We start from the raw sequence: 27,240 nt of genomic DNA on the forward strand, positions 1-27,240 counted from the left end.
AATGCTCTCAATAAACCAACATTGGAGGAAATAGCAAAAATAACAAGAATACTGGCAGTTTTGTTGTTTTTCAGACACCAGTAGTTGGATTTTATCGTTGTCAAGATAAATCCTATTTCTGATCATGATGAGAAATGTTTCACGATACCAACAAAACGATACAATAAAGACCCAGCAGTAGTTATGACACTTGGACAAAAGGGGGCACCACTGAGTTGCCCTGAAATGTATTTGGATAAAGAAAACTGGATAACATGAAGAGATTTTGAGCCTTCCTGAGATAGAAAAGATCAGTGCCAGGCATGTCTTTGAGCCACCACCTTGTGATCATCAGTGGAACCGCCCTACCACCTCTAGATGATCCAAAAACCTTTCTTTTCAAGAGAAAGAGTCAAACTCATTTGCCTCTCTTTTATATCAAAACATCTACTGATTAGACTGAAGTGACCTGACCGGAACTCCTTCAAAGTATCACTTGTAATTATAATACAACTATTCAACAACATTTTCTTACCATTTTGTGCTAGGCCCATATACAGTGAAAATGTATTTTTGAATCCTTCAAAGTCAATCCATTACCAAAACACTACCAAAATGTACAGCGATCACTGTAAGTTGGATTCAGTGACTGCTGTAAACATTTCAAGAAAAAACAAAAGCAATGACATATATATATATATATATATATATATATATATATATATATATATATATATATATATATATATATATATATATATATATATATATATATTATAATTTTTAAAAATCCCTTCATTTAGTTTCTCAGCCCTGCCATTGGCATTTAATAACATACTCAGCAAGACGTCTTGCTAAGGAATGCACCAATCCACATGTTTTACTTCTGATTCGATCCTGATACCAGCAGTTGGGTATCTGCCGATAGCAATACTTTTCTGATACCAGAGCTCATTTTGTTTAAATGTTATTTTCATCATATTGTAAATTTTTTTTAACAGGCTGTAATAATCTCCTTTCTACCGGCAAGTATGACATGTATGATTGTAAGCACGTATCCCAAAATAAAACTCACAAAAGAAATAAGAAAAACAGTAAATCGTGTTCACAGGAAAAATCCCATCCCACCTTATGGAACGAAAATGTCCGCGGGTTGGATCGGTATTTTCCGCTCCGTAAAAAATATGCTGGTATCGGAACCCGATACCAATACTGAATAGGCCCCATCCCTTTTTTCTGTAATGTCAGAGATTGGCTGTAAAGCATGCAGTATTTATTTCTAGTTAATTTACCAAAGCAAAAGTGGCACGGACAAAAAGTTACTTTTGACTTCCACTATCAAAGTAAACCGAGCACACTGTTGCCCAAAGTTTGTTCTAGTTTTTAGCAGAATGTTCCAAAAATCAAGTGTTTTCTTCAGTCTATTGGCAAGAGAGGATTCTGTAGAGAAGATGCTTGTCTAAAACTGTTTAACTGATTGGAAGGGACAAGCAGGGATGCAGAGCTTTGCAATGTTTTTTAAGCTTATTTCCAGATAGCATTCTAGTAGAAAGTGAGATATAGCATATTGCCTGTTTGCTGAGGCTGAAATGTAAAACCTTCTTGATGCTCAGCTTGAGGTTTTCTCCTATGGGTGCCACCTTTTACATCCAAAATGAAAAGGAAAATAGACTCAATTAAAGCAAAAATGAGCCCATGTGAAATTTTTGTCTGAGCTTTGTAGCCCATCACAAATTTCTCATCATTTATGCGTTCACAGCAGCGCGCTGCATTTGAAGTGCACGGGAGGCAGATGAAAGCAACGACCACATATTTTAATGTGGATTGAGTGTTGAAGCCTTTAGCTTTGCCTAATGTGCTAACAGTTAAGGGCAACGGCGGCAGGATGCACTCACTTGTTTTGGTGCTTGGAGCCCTGCAGATGCGCGTGGTACTGTGCCACCGAGTTGAGCGTAACGCTGCAGACCTCACAGGTGTAGCTTCGCTTCAGGCCTGGAACCAAACACAAGCGCATGAAATGAAATGAATCAATTCAGAAACACACACAGGCTGCTTTTCATTCTTCATTATGCTGGAGTGACAGGTTTTAAATCATGATATTGAAATATGATTTCCACTCTCTTGCACATAGTCAGTATATTGTCAATCCATCAGAAGCAGCCAGCTATTCTTCAGGGGAACAAAAATGAAAAAGGAAGAATGATTTATGCAAATTGATTTCAATCTTCCCGGTGAACTTTCAATGCATTTTCCGTATCACAGCCTGCTGGTGATGACGTGGAAAAAAATCAATTAGACCTGCATGTACAGTCGATTGACGTCTTTCAAAAAATTATTTTTCTTTTTTATGACATTTATTTAACCAGGTAAAGCGTTATCAAGATTAAAAATCTCTTTTACAAGAGAAACCCGGGAAGACAACTAAACAACAACGAGACAATAAAATACATTCATATAAAACACAACACTACAGAACAAATCTGGGAGCACAAGATCAAGGTATCGACACAAAAACGGTTACAAAAAGTAAATTATCTCTTTACCAGTATTTTAAGATTGCCTTAAATTCACTAAAAGTTACCAGCTCTTTCAGCACAGGAATTGGCACCTTTCCATAGAGCAGTGGTTCTGAAAATTTTGTGAAGCACTTTGAAGAAGGAAAAATTTCCAGCCCCCCATCCCAACCAAATGTGTCAAAAATGTAACTTTTATCGCTTTACCCAGAATCCCTTTAAAAAATTTGAGAATATGGGTCTGTCTCAATAAAGACTCTACAGGGGGTGGGTCCTTTGTGGACGGCGAAAAAGATAAGCCTGGAAGAGATCCTATTGATGGTCTGGTCTCCACCTGCCCTGATCTTAGTGTTAAGCATGTCCGAAGGTTAACCTTATTGTCTTCACTGTAAATAACTGTACACTGTTTTTAATTTTCCTGTTACATATGCATTATGGCCCACAATCTTTTATTTAAAATGTTGCTTTATCACATTTTATTATGTTTTAATTCATTTATCAGTCAAATGTTTAGTTTTATGTTGAAATATACCATTAAACAATATTCATTAATGACAAATAACATTTGTAGAATATAGGAAAAATATTTTCTAGGTTAAACACTAACCCTCTAACTTACTGAGCAAAACTTAAATCAGTTTATTTGTAGAGAATAAAAATAATGAACAAACCAAACATTGACATTAAATATCTGAATTGTTTCTCATAGCGGAAAAACAGCAGGAGTTGGAAAGCAATGAGCCGGCAGAAAAGCGTTCTCTCTCGGCGTAGCAAGACAGCTGCTGTCCCTGCACATCCCAGGATTTTTTAAATCAAGCGATATGCCAACAAACCGAGCAGATATTCTGGTGTAACAGCTAACTTATTACCTACAAACTTTTAACCAGTTACTTTTTGTGTCACAGGAAGTGTAATATATTCAACTTTATTCACAGCTTTTCACCCCCTCCGCCATTTCTTTTTCCAATGAAAAAGTTCTCTTCAACCTGCAATGAATCATGGGATAGGATTAGAAATGAAGGATACACCGGACACATCCTTTGAATCGGGGAAAAGAAGGACACATTTGTCTGCCACATTTGAAGGAGTCTTGAAGGAATCATATCCTAAATTCCTTATTTAAAGAATTGGGAGGAATTCAATTTTTATTGAATTTAGTTTATCTAAATTCCACAAACAAACACTGCAGTTTTGGAAGTTAATATTTATTCATTACTTTACACCTCACAATTCTAGGAACAACAGAGCAATATTAGCTGGAGACAAGAAATACATTTTCAAACAGGATTGGTTTGATAAAAATATAATATTTGTAAATTATTTATTAGACACTAATTGTCATTTGATATCCTTCTCATTCTTTCTGGACAAATATAATCTAAACTGTGAAAGCATAGATTTTAAAATTGTTTGTAAATCTATTCCTCAGTCATTAATTCAATTAATCCAAAATACACATTACATTACATTGTTATCTATGGTCACGAGCTTTGGGTCGTGACTGAAAGAACGAGATCCCGGATACAAGCGGCTGAAATGAGTTTTTTCCACAGAGTGTCTGGGCTCTCCCTTAGAGATAGGGTGAGGAGCTCAGTCATCCGGGGAGGACTCAGAGTAGAGCCTCTGCTCCTCCACGTCGAGAGGAGCCAGTTGAGGTGGCTTGGGCATCTGGTCAGGATGCCTCCTGGACGCCTCCCTGGTGAGGTGTTCCGGGCACGTCCCACCGGGAGGAGACCCAGAGGGAGACCCAGGACACGCTGGAGGGACTATGTCTCTCTGCTGGCCTGGGAACGCCTTGGGATTCCCCCGGAGGAGCTGGCCAAAGTGGCCGGGGAGAGGGACGTCTGGGCCTCCCTACTGAAGCTGCTACCCCCGCGACCCGACCCCGGATAAGCAGAAGATGATGGATGTTACAATCACAGGTAACAATTGCATTACCCAAATGAATGATTAATGAATATGAGTTGTCGGATAACAAGTGTAAAAACAAGTTTGTTACTGAAAGTTTGAGACAAATTATTTACCATGATTACAAAGGGCATTCTTTTAAGAAATTGGATAGTTCTAACAACATTTAAATGATGAGGCTCACTTCAAATTTGTTAAATGGCCAATTTGACCAAAACTGAAAGAGACTCATTTTAAAATAATAAATGGTATATATGCGGTGGACCAAATCCTTGAAATAATATTTAAATTTGAGTTTGACCCATGTGCTTTCAGTAATCAAAATAACAAAACTATTCGTCACCTTTTTTTTTTTTATGCAGCTTTTCACAGGATTTCTGGAAAAATATACATGATTGGTAAAATCTTAAACTCAACCTTCCACCTTTTAAATTGTCAGATATTTTGTTTTTCATGGACAATTTGGACTCTTCATCCAATGTGATAAATATTTTATTCCTATTGGCTGAATATCATATTTATTGCTGCAAGTGGAAGGGAAGAAAACCCTCTTTTATTTGCATTCTTAATGAATTTAAAATGTATTACAGCTCCTTGAAAGTTGTAAAAGACTGGAAAACAGCTTGGATCACAAGCCTTCAAATCTCTGAGTTATTATTATTTTAATGTGTCGTACATTTTACTTCTACTGTTTCTTTTTTGCGTTTGTGCTACCCCCTAGTGTTCGGTCCCTTTTATTTGTTTGTCCTCTACGAGATGTTGTAATGTGCCTTTTCTTCTATAAAAAAGGACAGCCTTCGTTGCCGCGCTGTGACGCAATCAGGCCACAAATACGTCCTTCAAAAGATCAGAATCAGAATCAAGTTTAATCGCCAAGTAGGTTTGCACTTACAAGGAATTTGACTTGGTGTTGATGTTGCAGACAGAAAATAAAAATACAATAAAATAAAAAGGCATGTATTTTTTGGAGACAAAAAAGACAAGGTCCCCCACCGTCCCTGCGCCCGACTACTTGAGAAGCACTGCCATGGAGGAAGAACAAACGAACAAATGCTGACTTTCATATCAGGAATCACATTGTTATAAGGCAATGGTTCTCCAATGATGTCATCAGTAACCTTAAAAGAAAAGGGCTCAAGCTTATCAGGACCTGCAGATTTGCTAATTGCACAATTTATTAAAATTCCCTGAACTTCAGACACAGTTAAAGCAATGAAGCTAAAAGGCTGAGTCTCGGAAACAGATGGGGAAGGGTCTGACCACCCTGTTGTCCATACTGATGATAATGAGTTTGTTCAGGATAAAACAAGTGTTTCTTAAATGAGTCAGGAATTGCAGCCGTTTCTGACAACACTTCACTGCCAACCCTAACATGATTGGATAGATTAATAGTTGGATTTGATTACTCTTCAGATTCAGTTAAATTCATTTAAGTTTTATTTATATAGCACCAATTCACAACATGTCATCTCCAGGCACTTTACAAAGTCGAAGTAAATCAAATCACACAGATTGGTCAAAAAGTTTCCTATCTAAGGAAACCAAGCAGATTGAATTGAATCTGGATTAGCTGCATTCACTCCCCATGGAAGAGCGTAAAGCTACAGGGACAGTCGTCTGCATTGTCGATGGCTTAGCAGCAATCCCTCATATTCAACATGCATGAAGCGACAGTGGAGAGGAAAACTCCCCTTTAACAGGGAGGAAAACCTCCAGCAGAACCAGGCTTAGTGTGAACGGTCATCTGCCTCATCAGAACTCTTGCTGCAGCATTTTGGATCAGCTGAAGACTTTGAACTGCATTTTGTGGATTTTCTGATAGTAAAGAATTACAATAGTCCAGCCTTGAAGTAACAAAGGCATGGACTAGTATTTCAGCATCACTCCAGTACAAAATATTTCTAATTTTCGTAATATTCTGGAGGTGAAAAAAGGAAACCATGGAAACCTGATTAATATGGGATTTAAATGACAGGCCTTAGTGAAAAATAACACCAAGGTTTTTTACTTTATTATCAGAGGCCAAGTTTATTCCACTCAGATTATACACCGTAGTTTTTGGATTCTTTAAATTACTGTTGTTTTTTAAGACTGTAATCATACTTAGCCTTCTAAATTTGATAAGTAAAATAATTTAAAGGCTGTTTAAAAGTAGGCCACTTAACCTGGAATGACACATTTCTTGCTTTTGCCCGTGCAACATTCCTTTAATATTTAAAAGTGGACAGTTCGGAGAAGGACCAAGTGTTGGATACATTTTTGAAAAGATGCATGATTGTCTATGGCTGACATGAAAGCACTGGGAAAAAATATTCCAGGCCAAATAACATCCCACCACAGTATTAAAATGGTCCCTTAAAATGTATGTCTTAAAATTCAAGGAATTCAATTTGTATTGGAATTCCTTATCCAAACAATGTGAAAAAGGAATTACATGTTTTTACCAAGAGAAGATGATGTTTTTACTGCTGGCAGAGAAAACAATAGATGAGTATCTCTAAGATGCCCATACTCCTGTGAATAAAAAGAAGAGAGTAAAAGTAGGAAAGTTAAAATAAGCATGCTGGTGGAAACACTGTTGGGAGAACGGAACGTCAGAGTTCCGTGGAGCTAAGGGTATATTCCATTACGTGTTGAAAGTAGATCCAGTCTGGTTCAGTGAACCCATTTACTGTTTCTAAATAAAGATGGATGTGTGTGCAATATGGCACCAGAAGTACTGCGGCTAGCCAAGGCTTTTCAAGCAACCCTAGTGCATGATCTGAATCTGTCGCAAAGCTTACTTTAAAAATCTGACCGTAACAAACTGTAACCGGCTTCTGGATCTGTGTACGGTTACTGAATGGTAGCATGAGATTTGCAAGTGGCCAAATATGCAGTGGCCTGCTATTTACACATTTGATGGAAAAAACTAGCATGTACATAACAGAAATGCTACCAGCATACCAATCATTTGACTATTACTACTTAACTTGTGGACACATAAAGGAGGTGCGATACCACAACACGGATGCAAAGTATGCTAAAGTCTGAAATCCTCCCCAGTCAAAAGCAAGGTAAAAAACTATGGTGTATAAATTATGAATTGTGAAAAGCCAGATTTTGACAAAATGATCTGTGTCAAATGCAAAAACTACTTTTGCACCTGTTCAAACATACAAAAGGAAGTCAGTGGGGAATGCCACAGAGTGTGGACCTGCATGTCAAATGCCATGAGAGTTTTAACTTGATTAACAATTGTTGTCTTTTGCATTAATGTTATGTTATCGACTAACCTGGCTTTTTATACGCCCCGTTTTTTATGGTAAATGGCCGGCATTTGTATAGTGCTTTATCAAGTCCTGAGGACCCCAAAGTGCTTTATGTTACATTCATTCACCCCTTCACACACACTGCATGTGTTTTTCCCCAGTGTTTTTCTCAGTGTTTGCTCAGCCTGTTGATCCTGTGGATCTGGTCTCACCCTGCCCTCACTAATTGGTTCAACTAGTACTTATGTGCACCGCCTGGCTGAGGTTTCTTCAGGGGATTCTGTGTCTCGATCTGCCCTAAGTGGGAACATGTCACCATCAGCTGTCAGCTTCTGGCTGTCTCTGTTTGCCTACCTCCATCTGTAAATAAACCCCTTTTCAAACATTTGCTCCGTGTTTCAGCTACAGATTCTGGCCCACGGACTAACAGTGAGACTTTTCCAATGTGTCATCATTCCTCAACAAACGTGAAATAAATTATGATTTTTAGGGTTACTGATTGTTGTAACAGTGATATCATATATTTAATATACACTGTTTTTGAATAGAACATGTTTTCCTATTTTACACATGCTGGTTAAATGTCCCTCGAGGATTACCGTAGGGCAGTGAACTGCCTGGTGTTTTGTACAGAAGTGTCGGAAAAAAAAACAGCACAGCTTTTTACAATTTTTTTGAGGAATTTTTTTGACTCTTACTTCTGTGGAGAAGACTGTGTGGATGTCTGTTGAGAGCCAGGACATGCTGTAAATGGCAGATGAATATCTCGTTGTAAACGTTATCGTACTTACACTTATCGTAACCCACTAAAATGGACAATAACAAATCCACAAAAGATTTCAAAACTTATCTTGAATAACAGCCCAGGAATTACCTATTTCTGTATTATCACAACTGTGCCCACCACTGACCTTGCCTTGCACCATGGAGCTTGACTGGAATTTGCCGGAGAACCCCGGAACTGGCAGGTTTGGCACTGCTCTGGACTTGACCTCTCTCATATCAGCCATTAGCTCCAGCCTCTGGCGAAAACAAATCTGGATTTGTACTATATTAAAATGCCAAGAGAACGATCTACTTCAGGTAAGATATTATCTTCTCATAAGCTTTAAAACAACCTAACTTTAGTAAGCCTGAACAACTATGTTTTTACCAAAGTTAGTAAACTGACACACTTTTCCATGATTGAGGAGTTAAAAGTGCAGCAAAAGAACATTTATTTGTGACCCAGACCTATCAGCATTATTTGGCATCCAGAAATGCTAAGAAGTTGGTAATATCCTTTTTTTTTTTTTTAAATCACACAGTGGCAGCCTTTTCAGTGCGATTAAGATGCATTGAGTCAGAAGCATGTTGCTGCAAATTGTGAGCACCCTGCATAATCGGCGTCATGTTGTACTAATCTTATTGTGGTATGAATAATGCCCCCCTTGATTGCCTTGCTCTCAAAATTAAGTTAGCTTCCCTATTCATATGCCTCAGCACAAAAGGCCAAGAGAAAGCAAATGTCACTGTGCTCTCACTGAGTCACATTTCCATATCCTCCAGCTTCTGATTCCCCTCCTGATAAAACGTTTTCAGAATTGTGTCACCGGAGATTGAGCTGCTGAAATTTAGAAAGAAAGCCTTTCTTCTTTCTTCCTTCAGCATTTTGGCAGGAGGTGGTGGAAATCTGCACTTAGTAACAGTTTTCTTCTGAGATGGCGATGTCAGCTGTTTCCCCTCCAACATTTTGATGGAGGGCAATATTTCCCCCGGAGAGAGCAGCAAATCTCTCCTTTTCACTTCCCCCGCTGATAAGCAGCACAATAAACCCTCTGTCAGTGGGCTGCCAACTGCCCTGAGATTTCAATTTCGGAACGTCGTCCCCCGGACGCAGTCAGCAGATAACATATAAGTTCTGCAGCAGGTAGTATGGGTGTGTTCCCCGCTCAAACCATTTTTGAAAGGTTGCAATATTATCCAGCGGCTCCAGTATCAGTCAATGCCTTCCACCTGTAGCCGCTCCCTTTTGATGCGATGCTGCATGAGCAATGAAGAACTGGCAGCCCTGGGGCCTCAGTAGTTTCTCCCCTCCATCACCTTTACTTCCTACCCTCTCTGGCATCGCGGATGAGTCATTGGAAACTCGTTTGTGTTGAGTTGTGAAAAAGGAGGCACCTCAGGAGAGAATGCAGGGGAAGAAAAATGTGCTTGGTAGTGTCATTTATATGGATTAGGCTGGAATTTTGTTTCTGTATGAAAACTAGAACAGAATGTGGAGCTGATGAATGTGGAGACAAATTTCCTCTGATGTGTTCCATCTGTATTTGATCCTGAGCAAAGTTTAGAAAGAAACTATCTTGATGGCAAACTACAAAAACTACAAAGTACATTAAAACTAAACCCAAGCTATATACATAAAATCCTACACCAAACACCAAAAGATAAATAGAAACCCCATAAATTGCTAAAAGCTCTACTTGGCTCCCCCATATATTTCCCTGCCTTGGTCCAGCCCAGAACCTTCTTAAGGCACTCGTTTCTGCCCGGGTCTCTTTTAGGTGACAGACCCGGACACAAGGACAAGGTAAGCACAAACCCAAAACATATTTCACTGAAACACTTTAAGATGCAATAAATCACAAACACTAAGGACTAAATGCTAATATTCCGCAAATATTGACTTTGTTGGTCCTCTAATTTCTGTCACCCTTCTTCTCCAGGGCCCAACCACTCTATTAAAGTGCAGCAGTGCCACTGGATCTAAAATCAGAAAAAAGGAAAGACTACAATGAATAAACACTTATTAAATAAATTGTTTGCAATTACCTCTGAAATGTGCAAATATGCTTCCTTAAAGTGCTGTGTGCTATCTAAAGTGCTAAATATGCAGGTCCCATGTGAAAAGTTAAATGTGTTTCTTCTTGGACGTAACAAACAGCTGTTTGTTACAGTCGTCAGTAATTATTAAATACTTACTGAGGACCTTGCCTTGACTTCAATTGACCCTAACCCTCCCCATTACCTTGACCCTAACTCTGAACCTAATTGACACATTAGTCCTAAACCTAATTCCTAGTCCAAAAAAGTGAGGTGATGACCAAAAAAAAAAAAAAAGGTCCTCACGTTACAATGAGGTCCTCACTTGTATGCTGAAAGATCACCCATCATCAAGGGATAAGTGAAATTATTCGGTTGTTGGGTGTGTTAACCCAAAAAAAAATCATTACACCCCCCCCCCCCCCCCCCAGCATACTACAACAATGGCTGAACAACATACTACAAAAATGGTGGAGAGGAACCCTCTGCCATATGGAGGGGGAGGTGTATGGGGTAAGTGCCTCCTTTGCATTTAAAAGGCCCAGTTCCATCGGTTCTTATTGGCCGCATATCACATGGCTCCGCTCCCTTTCGAGTCTTTCAGGAGCAGTTTTTTTTCCAGGGCCATCATGGGTTCCTCCAGGTCTGCTGAAGACCAGGGTCAAAGCGAGCAGACTCGAGAGGAGTTTTTGAGTGAACACACCTCTTTTCAGTAATTGGCCACGGGGCGAGGAGAAGTCCAGAAAAACTGAAGAGCGATGACATTAACATTAAGGATCACGTTGACCAGAGTGGGTCAAACCGAAATATTATTTTATTATTTTCAAACCATGACCCACGCCTAAAGGAAAAAAAAAAGACACTTCACCTTTCTAGACCCAGAAGCTGTATCAGATCCGTGGATTTGTCGAGGCTTTCTCTCATTTTACTCATTTTTCTCTCTTAAAAGCTGTTAAGTTTTGTCTCTGAAGTGTCCATCCATCCACCTCTTGCAGTACAAGGCAGCAGCTGTCTGCCTTTCAGATGGCTGTGTGGGTAACTTAACGATGAATTCAGACCAAATCGTTGTTGTTGCACTTTACAATAGACCACAACTGAATGATTTAAATGTGAAAAGGAAGGCATTAAAAAGCATGATCTGCCCCTTTAATTTAAAGAAGCTGGAAATAGCACATCAATGTTTTTAGACTAAAACAAACTCCCTCCACCTCAAACTGAACAGTGACAAGCTAAAACAACTAAATAACATTTTAAAATGGTGTATGCTTTATAAAGTTGCTGTATGTAAGTGGAATGAATTGGAAGGATATAAGCCTCGTCTTAGGCACTATTAGCTGAAGATGGCCCTCAGATCTCTACCATATAGGAAATATCTAAAGCTGTTGTTTTAACTAGAGGTCAGAAAGAATTACTAATAACTATATGTACATTTATTTACTTCCATTTGCTGTCTCTTTTTGCAACAGAGTGACCATTTTAGTGCAGACAATTCACAGCTTCAAAGCACTTTTAATTCATCAAACAATTAAAGCTAAATCATGTAAATGAGTCGGTTACATGTGTCAAAGCATCAGGTTTAACCTGTTCTGTCTGGCAATGTAGCATTAAGAATTGCTGTTTTAATACCAAAAAGAGTCCAACAGATTTTACTTTCACAAGCGGAGCATTACTGCTTTTGCCTCCCCCATCCCAGGGAAGAGCAGAGAAGACCCCCAGGAAACCCCCAACAGCCATAATGTTGAAGCCTCCTGGAGTTGCGGTGACGAGTCCGCGGGCTCCACCAGCAGCCAGCTACGCTGGAGCGGATTCAATGGGCCAAGAGACCCGAGGCCCAGGGCACCCCGGCGCGGCCCCCGATGGAGCCATGAAGCAGCCGCCAGGAGTCAGCCAGCACACACCCAAGAACCTAGCCCTGGGCACCGAGGACCACCAATACCCCAGCGGGTCGAGGTGCCAGCCAACGGAGGGGAGCAGAACGGGGGGTGGGGAGATGGGCACCCTACCTAGTGGAGACCTGAGATGTCACAGGAGAGGAAGCAGTCCAAAACCCAACCTGACATAAAGACAAACAGAAAACTAGGTACACAGTCACATTCACACGTTCCCACCCTAGTACCCCCACATGCATACACTCTTACCCACAAAAAAAGGACGCAGTACACACACTTGCACTCATCACACACCTATACTCCCAGGTCCAGGTATCGGAACCCCAGAGGGGTATCGAGCCCCCAGACCCAGGAGATGAATTCCAATATCCACAACCCGATTCTCTTGGTCTATACTCTGGCCCTAAACCCCCACCCCGATCCCAGCCCAAACGACCTACGGGCTCATCCACCCAGAGATGGGGCCAACATGAACCGAATGGGCCGGCCAACCAGAGCCCACCCCACGAACCATGAGACGCTGCCTCTCCCACACCCAGCCATCCATAATCCGGGGGAGAGCAGAAGTACCAGACCCAGCTCCAGCCAACCCACAGGACCTAACTCCCATCCCCAGACGGCCCGCTCCTCCTCCACGCCCCAAACTACTGATGGCAATTGAAGAACAGGGGTGTCAGAAAGCTCCCGAGGCTGCCTCTGCATGCTCAAATGTCATGTTGTTTCACGTTGTTCCATCCTAGTGCAGGCAGCCCGCCCAACACCCCCCCCCTCCCAAACACACACACACATCTGGCCCCAGAACCTATGAACTGTGTACATAAACACAGTGCATGAAAGTAATTGTTGGGATTATTGCCTGTGCACCGTGAACAGATATTAGATTGTGCAAAACCCATTTTGAATAATCTTTGCCTTCCTTAAATGAAACCAGTTTGATGAGAGGAGTGACTTTATCTAGTCGTTGTGCAAGAGCTTTACAGATTATTTTAATATCAATGTTAATAAGGGATATGGGCCGATAGCTGAAACACAGGATCTTTGCCTGGCTTAAGCGGGAGACTAACAGTAGCAGAATTCATATTAGCCGGGATTCTGCCATTTTCCTGAGGTTCCTGCAACATTCTGTGGAACATTGGGCCCAGAATATTCCAGAACTCTTTATAAAACTCAGCTTGGAATCCATCTGGACCTGGAGCCTTTTTATTGGGCATGCTTTTCAGAGCTTCCTGAATTTCCACTATTGTCAGCGGTAATTTAGGAAGTGTTATTTTATTCAGATATTGATCAATGTCATTATCTGATGGGTCTAACTGTGATGTGTATAATACAATGTAACACCAGTTGAGTCTGTAATAGCAAATATATTTTTTTTCTTTATTTATTTTTAGCTGATTAGCTAAGAAACTTCCTGATTTATTGCCATGTTCAAAGTGTTCTAATCATAGTCTTTGTATTAAAAATGTATTCTGCTTTTCAATATATTTGTTTAATCCCTGCTTTCCCTCTTTCTGGGAAGCTCCTAGTGGCTTGATGGTTTATTTTAATTCTTGAATGAAATTATTCTATCTCTCATCACTGCTTTTCCCTGCCTCCCAAAGGATACATGCTGATGACTCTGGTCATTGTACTCGAGATATGAAGCCCACTATTCTTTAAAAATTTGATAAATTCTTCATCTTTAAGCAGTGATGGATTAAATCTCCAGTTTTTGTTTTGTGGGGTTACTTTTTTATTTATTAGGGTTAAAGAAACAGGGGCATGAACACTGACAGCAATAGGATGTATTACAGCATCTGAAATGTTAGACAGCAGCGAGCTGCTGATTAAGAAATAGTCCAAACGAGTATAGGAATATGGACATTTGAAAATAAGGTATATTCCTTACTGTTAGGATGACGAGATCACCATGCATCGCAAAGACCATAATTTCTCATATATTGTTTGGCTACATTTAATGATATGATATGTCATAACACAGTGGGGGAAACCCTGTACTAACAGGAGTGACAACAGGCAGGAAAATAAGTATCTCACTGGAACGAGACTAACCAACTAAATAATAAAGAGCAGAATATAAAATGAGGAAAGGACAACACCAAATTTGACTAACAAACAATACTAGAAATGTGAGAAAAAAAAACAAACAGAACTGCACAATCACCCGGAACCTATAAATAGTCAGAGACCTATAGATTGTGACAAAAAATTGTGTATTTTTCCCACTGGGTACTAACAGACAAAATCACAGGACAAATGTGACATAATAATCTAAATTTAAAGTCGTTAACCACCACCTCACTCTTTGTGCTCTACTTGTAAACTAAAATCTCACAGATGAGGAATATCCTTACCCCACAGTGTGCTAGGGCAACAACAGGCCACCAGAAACAACACATCAGCTTTTGAGAAGGATTGAATGCACTGCTGAGAATGGACCTGTTATGATTTTGGATTTCCCATATCTTGAATAATACAGTTATGTTCTTAATATTCAAATATAAGTCATTAGTAAATGACACCCCTACTCATTTAACCCCTGATGGTATTTTCAATCTAGCTAAGAAAATAGTCATATATACAAATATTATGCGCTCTATAATTTAAAAGAATAGGATTAATGAGGATTAAAATATTTATCTACATAAACAAAAAGATAGTTATATTGTAATTTGGTTTTAGTTTTTTTGTTTATTTTGTATTTATTTGTATTTTTTAATCTGTAGCAATGGAGTTGACAAGGCAGATGAAAAAGCTTGGGATATGTAATCGGAGTTTGTTTCTTTAAAGTGGAGCTAATTTGCATAGCAGAGCTTTACTCTGCCCAATCTCACATTTGAAAATTGTGCCGAGAGGAGGCCAGCAGGGCGTGGTCTGGGCTACTAGTAAAAGATAAATAAAGCCTAAATAAACTAACTGAATCCTAAACTAATAAATCACCAATCTAAAAATCGATAGAAGGATAGTAGAACTCACTATTCAAACTCCAGCTCACTAAGGTGTTATAAGGTTTCATACCACACAGCAGCAGAGCTGCCAGCGTCAGTTATTCTGGGTGATGTCACAAACCTTTTTGAGCCAATAGAAAAAATTATTCAAAATTTATTGCAAGACACTCGAACTTGAGGAAGGTGCCACAATGAATGGTCAAAAATAATGACCAGGATATGTAGACATAACTTTCAAACACCCAAGTCTGCAGTTTATTGGCAAGAAAAGTTAAGTCACCCTGCCAATCTTTGTAAGATGAGGTGACTTATATAGAAATAATATCTTTTTAGGAAGTAGAAATATATTTTCAAGCATGTTTTTGTTCATATTTGCTCAGCTGAGCATTTGTTAATATATAAAGATTATGGCCAGCAAGTTACTAACAGAATTCATCACAGGATTGAAAAATAAGGTGGATGAAGCAGTTGACTGCAAGATGGCTACCTTAACTTCTAACTGAACTTATGAATCAGCTTGTAATACTTATGTTGCTCTGTAAAGAGTTAAACAGCAAAACAACTATATTTTACACATTGGTCACTTAAAAATACTACTAGAAAATCTTAGTGAGGGTTTATTCTATATGTTTTGTCTTAGCTCATTGAGATTCTCATTGGTAGTCCATGCCTGATGAGGACTGGGTGCTTTACCTGTTTCTAGGGGTGCTGAGTTACAACTCCTTATTTTCTCTGCCACAGCTTCTCTATCTATTTTCTCTCACTTAATTGAGACCTATTAACTTAGCGGGGAGCATGTTGGCAGTGTGACTGATCAACAGTGCACACATCCTCGTGGACTGTTTATAAAGGTGGTGCTGGACCTGGGTTCATGCTAAATTAACCAGCTGCCATCTGGCCTATTCATAGGCTGGAAGCTGAGCTCATTCCTGCCATGGCTGCAGCGGGTACCTCAGCTAAAAGAGCATATGCTAAATCAGAATTTGGAGGAAACGATTTGTTTAGCAGAGTCACAAGAGTGAGATATTTTAAAGTAGACTCTAGCATGAAATGGACTCCCATAATGAAATCATTGCTCAAAAGTGTTTTCATCCCCTTGTAGAAATAAAACGGTTGCACTTACCAAATCCCAGATAAGATTGGTTCCTGAAATTGGACAGAGATAAAAATTGTACAGAAAGCAGAAATGAAATATCTTGAAGAGGTTCTTCCAGCAATAGCTGGAAGCATCTCTGTATTGAACAACATAGTGAACATGCTTTGTCCTTTGTTTCCTTATAAAGAGGACCTTGATCAGCTCAGTGTAATTTTCCTGTCTCTGACTCTACCATTAAGGGTGTTATAGATCTATTTTTATTGTCACAAGGAGCGGTAAATATAAAGCATAGCCGAGAGCAACAGCTTGATAACTGCAACTGTGGGCTTTGAAGGAAAGTCTGAAAAGGGGAGAAACAAGGGGCTAAATCATGTCTGCCAGAACTGCATCTCCAATTAACAGCTGCAATGGGCTCAGAAGAAACACAATATATCTGTTGGGATGTTTGACAGGCGAGAATACGGTCTAACCTTTGGTGTCTCAAGGGAGCATTGATAAAACGAGGACCACAAAACAACGAGGGACAGTTTAGTTGCAAGGACACCGCCTGCAGTTTCAATGAGAACATGACTGATAAAGTTCAGACAGTGTGTAATGACTTTGCTCTTTAATGTTATCGAGAAGCCAGCTTAGGTCTTTGAGTCAGGCTGAACCATTACTTCTCTTTGTCTGCAGTTGGCTGAGCTACACGCCGGTTACAAAACGACAAACTTTCTGCTATAACACTGGGGCGGACAGCTTAGTGTTGGGCCTAGTCCACAGGTAGCCGTGCATCTGGGAAAACAGATGCATTTTTGTGCGGTTACGCCTTTCTTCAACATGTAAACAGACTCCATGTAAAACTCCAGCCAATGTGGAGATTTTCTAAAAACTCAGTTTTTGAGCTTACATGTACATGAAAAGACAGATTTTTGGGGTCTGGTGCATCACACAGTGCTGACGTCACATGTGAGGCCACTGTTATACACTCAGCCATAGAGTGGAGTAAAAAACGAGTACTGTCAGAGAGTTGGTGATTTCCATATTTGTGTTGTGACTGTTTACAATATGAGTCTAGTCAATGTTAAACTGGACAAATTTAATAACCTATGACATATCTGGTCGTTTATTTCTGACTGACTTTACCTCAGCACTGCACAGCAGTTCCTGTCTGGACCTTGATATCGAGACTTCAAAGTAAAAGCATAAATGGGATATTATAAACATTACAGCTGATTCAGAATCTTTTTATTTGTCAATTTTTACAAGCCTCCAACATGTTGAGGTGCAAAGGAGAAAAAGCGCTTGAAGGTAAGCTGTTTTACACAGACACAATGCTGTTCAACATCGCTTTTATTTTGAAGAACTCTGACTGGCTTACATAGGTTTTAGCTTTGGTACACAGTCCAATATGCATCTGGCATGTTTAAAACAATAGAGAGTGGTGGATTTACACAGGTTTGTGTGGATGAATACTTTTCTAAAAAGAATCCTGTGTAGACAATGTTATTTTTAAAAAAGGATGTGAGTGAGATATTTGTTTTTATAAAGACCCGGCTACATGTGTACAAGGCCTTAGACTCATAGTTGAGAACTAAGCATAATCTAAAATGGGCCTTCAGAGATTCCTAAGGGTATGTGCCAACTCACCCTGGTTAAAATGAATTATTTTATATGCATAATTCAACACCTACATATTCTGAGCTAAGTTTACAGCTTCAAAGAGATCTAGTGTTTGTTCTTGTTCATATTTTGTGTAAAATTTACACATACGTATCTGTTGGAAATTCATCATCATTCAATAATGAGCATATTGATTGTTAACCCGTCAGACTGAAGATCACAATTAGAGTAGAAAAGCACAAGAAAGCATAGCTGTTGAAGTTGATCAGTAAAGAAAATAATAGGGCAAAATTAGCAGAAAGGCAGAAACTGTACCAGACTGCTGCTAAGTATATTTGCATGGGCCAGATCCTTGCTTCCTGGGAAAAAAAACATGTTTCACTGGATGCAGGTTTATTTTGAAACTTAATTTATTTTAGTTTAGAATGATCCTTTCCTTGTCCCTCAGTAGTAACATTTGTTTGTATCAACACTAAATTTACAGGTAAATGGAAGTACACAGTGACACACTAAAACAAGCAATTATAATAAAATAGAATAATTGCACAACTGAATCAAAGGTACATACTTCCCCAAAGAATTTAATCGAATACCTTTATTAGTCCCCTGGGGGGGTAATTACATTTCAGTATAGGCCATCTGTAGACAGGTAACTGTTTACACTGAGGCTGCTGCCCTAGGAGGTGCTGCCTTTAAAGGATATTAACACTTAAACTAAGAGTTATCTTGTCTACTGTTTTGCCAAACAAAGTGGTGACACTTAAATTATATGTTTCTCTGACCGAGGGCTGAATTGTCCCATGCTTATTGGAATTTACCCTAATTAAGGAAGTTAAAAAAATGTGTTATTTTAATTGATCCTTTAATTTGCTCTTAACCAGAAAGAACCCTTTACCTTCAAAAAGCCTTGCCGTGTTGAAAGTTATATCAAGTATCAAGTTTTGAAATTTAAATACTGTGACAATCCTAAGTGGCGGATTCAGATGTAAGTAGACAAGCCAGAGCTGCAACCACCATTCCAACCTGACAGAAAGAGCCAACCCAAGTGATCAGATCAGAATTACAATCACATGACAGCTTTGTTCCAAACACAAATCTTCCATTGAGAATATTCTCTTTTATGACTTTGAATGATTGCTCGGGAAATAACTCTGCTGAATAGAATTTCTGAACTCTCTCCCCAACTGAGAACTGCCTCAGCATATGAAATATGACCATTTTTGCTGAGAATCTTTCTCATGCCAGTTGAAAAACGAGATACAGCACAACCAAGGGATGACACGATGCGCCGCAAAGCTCTTGGCTTGGCAGTCACTATGATGGATTAGGGGGAAGACATCCGCTACAGCACAGCATGGAGGTTAAATAGGTTTATTCTGTATTTCCCGAGCTGTGATTCATTTTCACTCACTCTAAATGAAGATATACAAAGTAGTAGGGCTTTGGCTAAGCCACTATTTCATAGTAAAATTTAAAAGTGTCTGTTTTTATTAGATATTTTACTTTGCTGTTAGTGAAACTAGCAGTGTGATTTATAGGATAAGCTCAACCTGCTACCTACTGTTAACTCCTGCATGGGTTTTACTGAAGATAAATGGAAAACTAGAGAATTCTGATGACCCTAAAACATACAGCGTACTCCATATTAACTGGCATTCCTGGTAAAGATGTTGAAAAAGCCTTAAAATAAATTTGGCTTTTATTGCAATAGTAATAAGTAAGTAAGTAAGTAAGTATAAGTAATCTTATACCAAAAATGTATTAAAACATGAATAAAATGTCTTCATACTATTGAAGTATTTTAATTTTTATCAAGTTTTGTTAATTACATATTTTATTATTTTTTGTGCATTCATTTATGAAACAGAATGTCAACTAATGGTACAGAGAACCATACAGACCCGGAGTGACACATTTATTTATAAACGGCTGGTCACCTCATGGTGCTTTAGGTTTCTCATATTGGAGGTTTTTTTGTATTTGGACACATTTAAGAACAAGAAAAACATAAAGAAAATTTCTGATTAATATCACTAAGGTCCTATCTTTGATTTCAAATGTATTATGAAAAAACATGGTCTACTTTACATGGCAGGTAGGTAATTAACACTCAAGTTGATTATCTTTTTATCCAAATCCTTGAATCTAAAGCCCCTTTTCCACTTGTACCTACTAATCATAGCTCGACTCGCCTCTACTCTGTTATTGAGGTTTTCCACTAGTAATGGTTACTTGGTATCAGCCCCTTTTAAGTCCCTACTAGCTAAGCAAGGCTGAAAAAACGTCAGAGCATTGCCAGTCCTAGTTGCGTCCTTCAAGCAACTCCGTTACAAGAATCAGACCTGCCTTTTACAAAAACTCACAAGAGCAGCTGAGCCTATTCTGATATTGAAAGAAAATGTAAGCATGGAAATAGGCACATTGTTTCAACAATGAAGAGCAGACATTTTTATTCTTGGTGGTGGTTTCCAGATTCTGTCCAGGCATTACACAGACATTTCTGTTGTTTTCGACAAAAAAGATGCAGATGGCACAACTCATCTTTTATTAGTTGCTGCATGGACCATTGTTTGAAACATTGTTTGACAGAGTCAACAGTATCATGTTCAGCCTTCTATATTTGGTGCAATATATTCTTGTGGAATAAAGAGAATATTGATTTTCCTCTTCCTGTATGGCAGAGGCTTTATTCAGCAAAAGTACTTAGATGGAAGATAAATGAGTGACAGAAAAGCAAGATGAAATACAAGACACTGCTGCTTCACAAATACTTTAAAAAGAATGCAGGTATGAGAAACCTGAAAATGTATCAAATCATAAAGATACACAGGCCAGCTGTCTGGGCCTGGGATAACACTGTCGTTTTGCCCCTTTGTGAAATTTCCCATGAAGCTCTCTGTTATGTTATGTGGGATATGTTTGTGCTTAGGATTCGAGAGATTGCTTAATGGTAATATTTAACTAGCAGTAAAATGTATTCGATGTAAAGTAATGGATATACAATATAGCTTGTAAAAATCTCTCTCTCGTATTGACCACTGTGAATTCTTACCAAATCAACTTACAATATACCTTCATCCAGCATCATAACTTTCCACACTTTATAGCCATGCTGTGTTTTAAGTAATACATAACTTTGGACCAAGAAACATAAGAATTAAACCTTTTTCACCATGATAACGCTCTGAAAAGTACACACTTGGTTAACATATAAAGGTTAAAATAAACACCAATTTTGGTTGATATGAAGAAGGCTGAGGGGCCAGCTTCACTCACCTGGACTAATCACATATGAGATGAGAGGGACAACGGTCAAGTTTGACCAAAACCTTAATGATTAGCAAACTGCCTTGCAAAATAAGTAACATTTTACTTCTATAGCACCTTTCATAGACATTAATATCACAGAGGGCTTCACAGGAGCAAAAACACAACATGCTTAAACAAATGCTTGTCTAAATCAAAATGTCTTTAGTTGAGTCTTTAAAGAGACTGACGATTCTGTGCAGCGAAGAGACAGCGGGAGAGTGTTCCAAAGTCTCAGAGCCGCCACCTGAAAAGCATCATCACCGCGATCTTTCAAGGCAGGCACTGTACGCTGTACAGTACACTCATGCGAGAAACTACCGGATTGCACAACTAAATACTTCCTTTGTAAAGAACAAAAGGTTTGTGCTCAATCGTTTGGTTACCTGAGCTGGAAGCTGAACAGGCAACAGGAACATTTCACCCCCAGAAGGCCTTTTCACTGAGCCCATGGCCTGCCTGTGACTTTCCTCTCTTTGTCTTTGCTGCTCGTCTCCAGTTTCTGTGCCATCAACTTTCCATAGCTGCTCAGCTGCAATACATAGAACTCCTCCTTTATGGGAGCTGTTGCATATTTCATCCCATAGCAACATTGAGAGTCAGATTGCACATTTTCTCAGCTATTTGAGAACTGCGTGAGGACAGCAATGGGGGTCAGAGAAAGTGTAGAGCAGGCAGGGGACTGGTGAGAGAAGAGAAAAAATGGAAAGAGATGGAAGGAATGAATGATGAAAAGTGCAAAGTACATGGTGAGAAGGTTATTTTCTCCTCCAACATTCCCCCCTTCATCCGCTCTCCATGCTGTCAGCCTTTTGGGCAGCCGGCTGAGCATGCTGCGGATAATTCTCCTCTCCACATGCACACACTGCTGATTTTTCCTGATGGGGATGATTTGCCACTTCATTACTAATCGGTAATCACCAGCGAGAAATGCTCATTATTCCAAGTGCTGAATAGTACAACTAGCATGCTGACATTTTCAGCCTCTCCATAATAATGACATAGATGCTTTCAAATCGCTCTACTCAACATACTATAATAACAAAATCACAAAGACAAAGGTAAGACTGAAGTCACAGTTGCATTAACTACACAGCACTGTTAATTACCTAGGCAATATTTTGTCAGTAACTAGGTGTTCCAAACTGACAAAAATAAGGGATTTCTACCCATTATCACAATAATAATGATTTACGTATATTTAGTTGTGTCTTCAAATAAAATAAAAATATCTGTATCACCATTGTAAATTCAAGAAATGATCTTTGATGAAAGATCTATTTTTTGCAGTGGTTGGATAAATGTCATGTCTCCCAGATGTAGACTGTGGTAGAGAGCAAGTTAAAATGTTATAAAATCCAAAACTTACAGTCACTGAACATAGGGAGGGCAGAACATGAAGAACTGGCAGGGAAACAACTGTAAGTGGAAAACAGTAGAAACCAGTGGCAAGAACATGAAACATGGAGAAGAAGGAGAGTGAAGGCATGAGCACCAGGTGGCTGCTGTTGCCCATGGAAAAGTAAGCATTTAAGTAAAACAACTGCATTTACATGCATTTTGACAACATTAGATAACCTTTCCTTTATTAGTTTCGCGGAAGATTTTCTCAGAAAGATGTGAGGAAATGACGTTTCCTACCTACGTCATAGAGTGTTACTGAGATTCCGGTATATATGAAGACAACATTTAAAGTTATAGATAGATAATCCTGTTCAGAAACACTTTTTGTTATACTGGGTAAAATCATCCTTCCATCCTGAAAGTAGTTAATACATTATGTATTCACAAAAAGAAGGTTAAAAAATCATTCTCTGTGGGAGCTGCAGGCCTGTAAAAACTCAAACCAATCTTTGCAGTTTGCTCCGAAGGGCATGGATTTGTCAGTATTTTGTTCCTGCCCATGGTTCCAGTGGAATCCCCTTATCTATTGGTTGTCCCACCATGCACTCACATGAATGCAGTGCAAACAATCCCCATGACGTCAGATGATGCCTGCATATAAAATATTGAATGGTGTGCTACCCCCCTTGTGCTTGTTCTCGGTCTCACTCAGTAGACTATAAGAGCGTTTGTGTGTGCAGCAAAAAAAGGACGAAAATGTGTTTTCTAACAATTTGTGAGAAATACAGTTAATAGATTCAGTTAGGTTTTGTTCAGCTCTCTAGCCAATACTCTCCCCTGTGTTCTGTCACTCTCTGCATGTGTCTGTGTTTCAAAATAACTACAATAAATATTATGGATATTACTTTATATAATATTGTAGCAATACTCACTTTTAATTTAGCTGAAGTAATAGTTTTTTGTTTTTGTTTGTTTGTTTTGTGTTATTAGACAGCAGCGATTTAATTCCTGTATAGCTACTGGCATTTATTTATGTATGATCTACCATATTTTTCGGATCAGAAGGTGCACCGGATTATAAGGCGCACTAAATATTCTTCTTAAGTATGTAATATCACTCTGCCCCTTCATGTACACAGCTCTCTATCCATCTCTGTCGGGAGGAGAGAGTAGTTGGACTACACTTCTAACATAAGGCCCAAATAAACGTAACTTTTATATTAAATTAACTTACTTGGTTTATTGTTGCTAGCACGTACTCTGGGCGCGGGGTGCCTAAAGGCTCCAACATACTCGGGCGTACTGTGCGCATACTGTGAGCTTGGTGGACTCCACGCTGACTCGCCGCAGACGTTTTAACCTTTGTGGTCCAGCATACGATTGCCTACATTTCTTGTGACAAACTCCTACAATTCCCACACTTTCTGCTAGTGGGACGTAGCGGCAGAACGGATGGTTAAAAGTGTGATTAGCTAGCTAAGCACCTAGAGTAGTGATGCTGTGTGTCCTCGCGACCACCTCCTTGGAGAACCTCTCTGTAAATACTTCTTGCTGCTGAGAAGTGATAAAAATTAAATTGTGCATGAAGCTGTACGCGCGGACCTCTACAGAGTGAACAACGCCCGAGTATGTGGGGGCCTTTACATGAATGCACTTCTAGTTTAGACATTACAGTCAGGCAGTCTTGTAGACTGCTCAGTGGTCCGATCAGGTAGTGACACAGTGTACAGCAATGGTCTCAATATCCATTCAGCGGAGTGGCTTTGATGGTTACCAAAGTCGTACTTACACATTTTAACAGATTTTTGAGCCATTGTACCATATAAAAATCAGTCAGTCAGAACAACGGTAATCATATAAGGCACCCCGTCAATTTTTGAGTGTGGATTTTGGATTTTGAGTGTGCCTCATAGTCTGAAAAATACGGTAGTGTGATATTCTCCTGGTATGAGTAAAAATACCCTGGTTTAACAGTGTCTATATTAAAACTTAAAGCAAAAACGTATCAAAATAACTTTTTGTTTAAAGAAAAACAAAAATTATTACTTATGTTGCTCAAAACCATAACAAACATATTTATCATTAGAGTTAATAGAGCCTTCAGCTGTTTGTTCAACAGACATGCAGGCAGTAAATTACTGACTGCAGTCTTAAAAGTGGTGCCTTTTGTAATAGCTGTGTTAGGTTTGAGGAAAGCTTGTACAGTTTAGTGGATATTTTTAGATTCCTGTTTGGCACCTGCTACTGAAAGAGAGCTAAAGTGCTTCCAATTGGCTTCAGAAACTGCATCTGGGAGTGCTGTAGGAAATAGGAGGGTGCAATGTTCCCTTTGGTGGGGAAACGATGTGTTGTGTGGGATTTCCTCCTGGTGAAGTACACATTTGTACACATGGGAAATCCTAGAAAAGCAAAAGTAGTGTGATATGACTGCAAATTGAAGCAGTCACACCAATACTGTTCATTTCTTTGTGCAAAGCCAAAATTATATATGGACAAATGTTATTTCAGTTTTATTAGAAATGAACTAAAAATGAAACACCGCCTTGAAATGGGTGGAAAATATACACTTAGACATGAAGTGAAATAAGAAGAGAACACAGTGAACAAAGGTGAAACAATTCAAAAAGGAAACCAAAATACAATCTAGTATACAAAACATGAAACTCTTGGATCTTTGGTGTTATTTTTAAAAAGGTTTCTAGGGTTTCTTTTTTCGCCTCCGTAATATTGCCAGAATTAGAAATATTATGTACAGGAGTGATGCTGAAAAACTAGTCCATGCCTTTGTTACTTCAAGGATGGACTATTGTAATTCTTTATTATCAGGAAGTCCATAAAATGCAGTTCAAAGTCTTCAGCTGATCCAAAATGCTGCAGCAAGAGTTCTGCTGTAAATTAATAACAATAACAAAACAATTTTAGCATCCCTTCATTGACTTCCTGTTAAATTAAATTAAATTCAATTCAATTTTATTTATATAGCCCCAATTCATGAAACATGTCATCTCAAGGCACAAAGTCAAAATCAATCATATTATACAGATTGGTCAAAAATGTCCTATATAAGGGAACCAGTTGATTGCTTCAAAGTCCCGACAAGCAGCATTCACTCCTGGAGAAGCGTAGAGCTACAGGGAGAGTCGTCTGCATTGTCCATGGCTTTGGAGCAATCCCTCATACTGAGCAAGCATATCTTACTGTTCCCCAATTCTGCATTGTTTGTTGTTAGTTCAACTTTTAACTTTTCGTTCTCTGTCATGTTTTTCTCTTCATAGTAGGTACACTACCGTTACATCGTCCAGAGGAGGCAGATCATACGCTATTACCATATAACGTAGAAAGGATGCCTGGATCAATGTGTGCTTTTGTGCTCTAACCACCAGTCGGTCGAGGTAGATGACCGTTCACACTAAGCCTGGTTCTGCTGGAGGTTTTCCTCCCTGTTAAAGGGGGTTTTTTATCTCCACTGTCGCTTCATACATGCTCAGTATGAGGGATTTCTGAAAAGCCATAGACAATGCAGACGACTGTCCACTGTGGCTCTACGCTCTTTCATGAGGAGTGAATGCTGCTTGTCAAGACTTGATGGAATCTGCTGGGTTTCCTTAGACAGGAAATGATTTGACCAATCTGTCTGGATGATTTGACTGAATCTGTCTTTGTAAAGTACATTGAGATGACATGTGTTGTGAACTGACACTATATAAATAAAACAGAATTTAATTGAATTGGGAAGTAAAGCACAGCAATACGTAACATAACCAAAGGAAAGATATCCAAAGATAATCAACAAAGCATCAGAATATAGTTAAAATAACCTACAGACCAGGACAATCATTAATCTGTGCCTTACACTAAATAATGCCATTAGGACTACAGTAGAACAAAATACAGAGAAGGCAGAAAATGTTCATTTGTCCTAAACTTTAGGATATAACTAACCAGGCCTGAACTGATCAGTTCAGTGAAGTTTTTTTTCTGCCAGTCTTGGCTGTCATGCAGCAGAGACCTCTGCAACACCTCTGGGTTGTTCCTGTTCTTTTGGCAGCCGGCCCTCCACCCATTTCAATAAAACTCAGGAACTCTTATTGACGTATTGTCACTGGGAGACAGGGAGCAAAGGCAATTCTCTTCCATTCTTGTAAAACAGTAGCAGCTTGTCATGTTGGTGGAAGCTCAAGATGTCACACTGAAAGCTGTAGTACAAATCACAAGATTTACAGTTATGGGGCCTCTGGCTTTATGCGATGGCTTATTAATCTTAGATTCTGCCTATTTTCAGTGAGGGAAATCATTTTATGTTAATTTATTACTTCCAGCTTGAAACCCAACCCGATGAGCCATCTTGCCTCATATGTTGGTTAGCTTTCTACGGTGTCTGCTTAGATGTATCATTAATACCATGCACAGATGGTCAGCATCCGCATTAGCCGCATTAGAGATCAAATGGTTACAGGTTCTGATAATAATCTCAATTATATTTTTAATAAATAATACAACCATCAGAGACAGTCCAGCAGCCATAGGCAAAGAAACGCCACCCCAAAAACTAAGGCTAAGAAAGTTTAGCAGACATTTTTAGCCTTCAAAGGATGAATTGTAAAG

At 39.1% G+C, this 27,240-nt stretch overlaps 1 protein-coding gene across 2 annotated transcripts in view; it reads right to left on the reverse strand.

Moving 5' to 3' along the window:
* The window catches only part of zmat4a (zinc finger, matrin-type 4a), a 191,699-nt gene that overhangs the window by 36,693 nt on the left and 127,766 nt on the right, over window positions 1–27,240 (reverse strand). For both annotated transcript variants that reach the window (XM_012849580.3, XM_036144664.1), the window contains exon 6: window positions 1,875–1,971. In XM_012849580.3, coding sequence (XP_012705034.3) covers window positions 1,875–1,971 — 97 coding nt within the window. The remainder of the gene's footprint in view (window positions 1–1,874; window positions 1,972–27,240) is intronic.

This window comes from Fundulus heteroclitus, chromosome 12 (genome assembly GCF_011125445.2).
Source record: "Fundulus heteroclitus isolate FHET01 chromosome 12, MU-UCD_Fhet_4.1, whole genome shotgun sequence".
In the NCBI taxonomy this organism is placed as follows: domain Eukaryota; kingdom Metazoa; phylum Chordata; class Actinopteri; order Cyprinodontiformes; family Fundulidae; genus Fundulus; species Fundulus heteroclitus.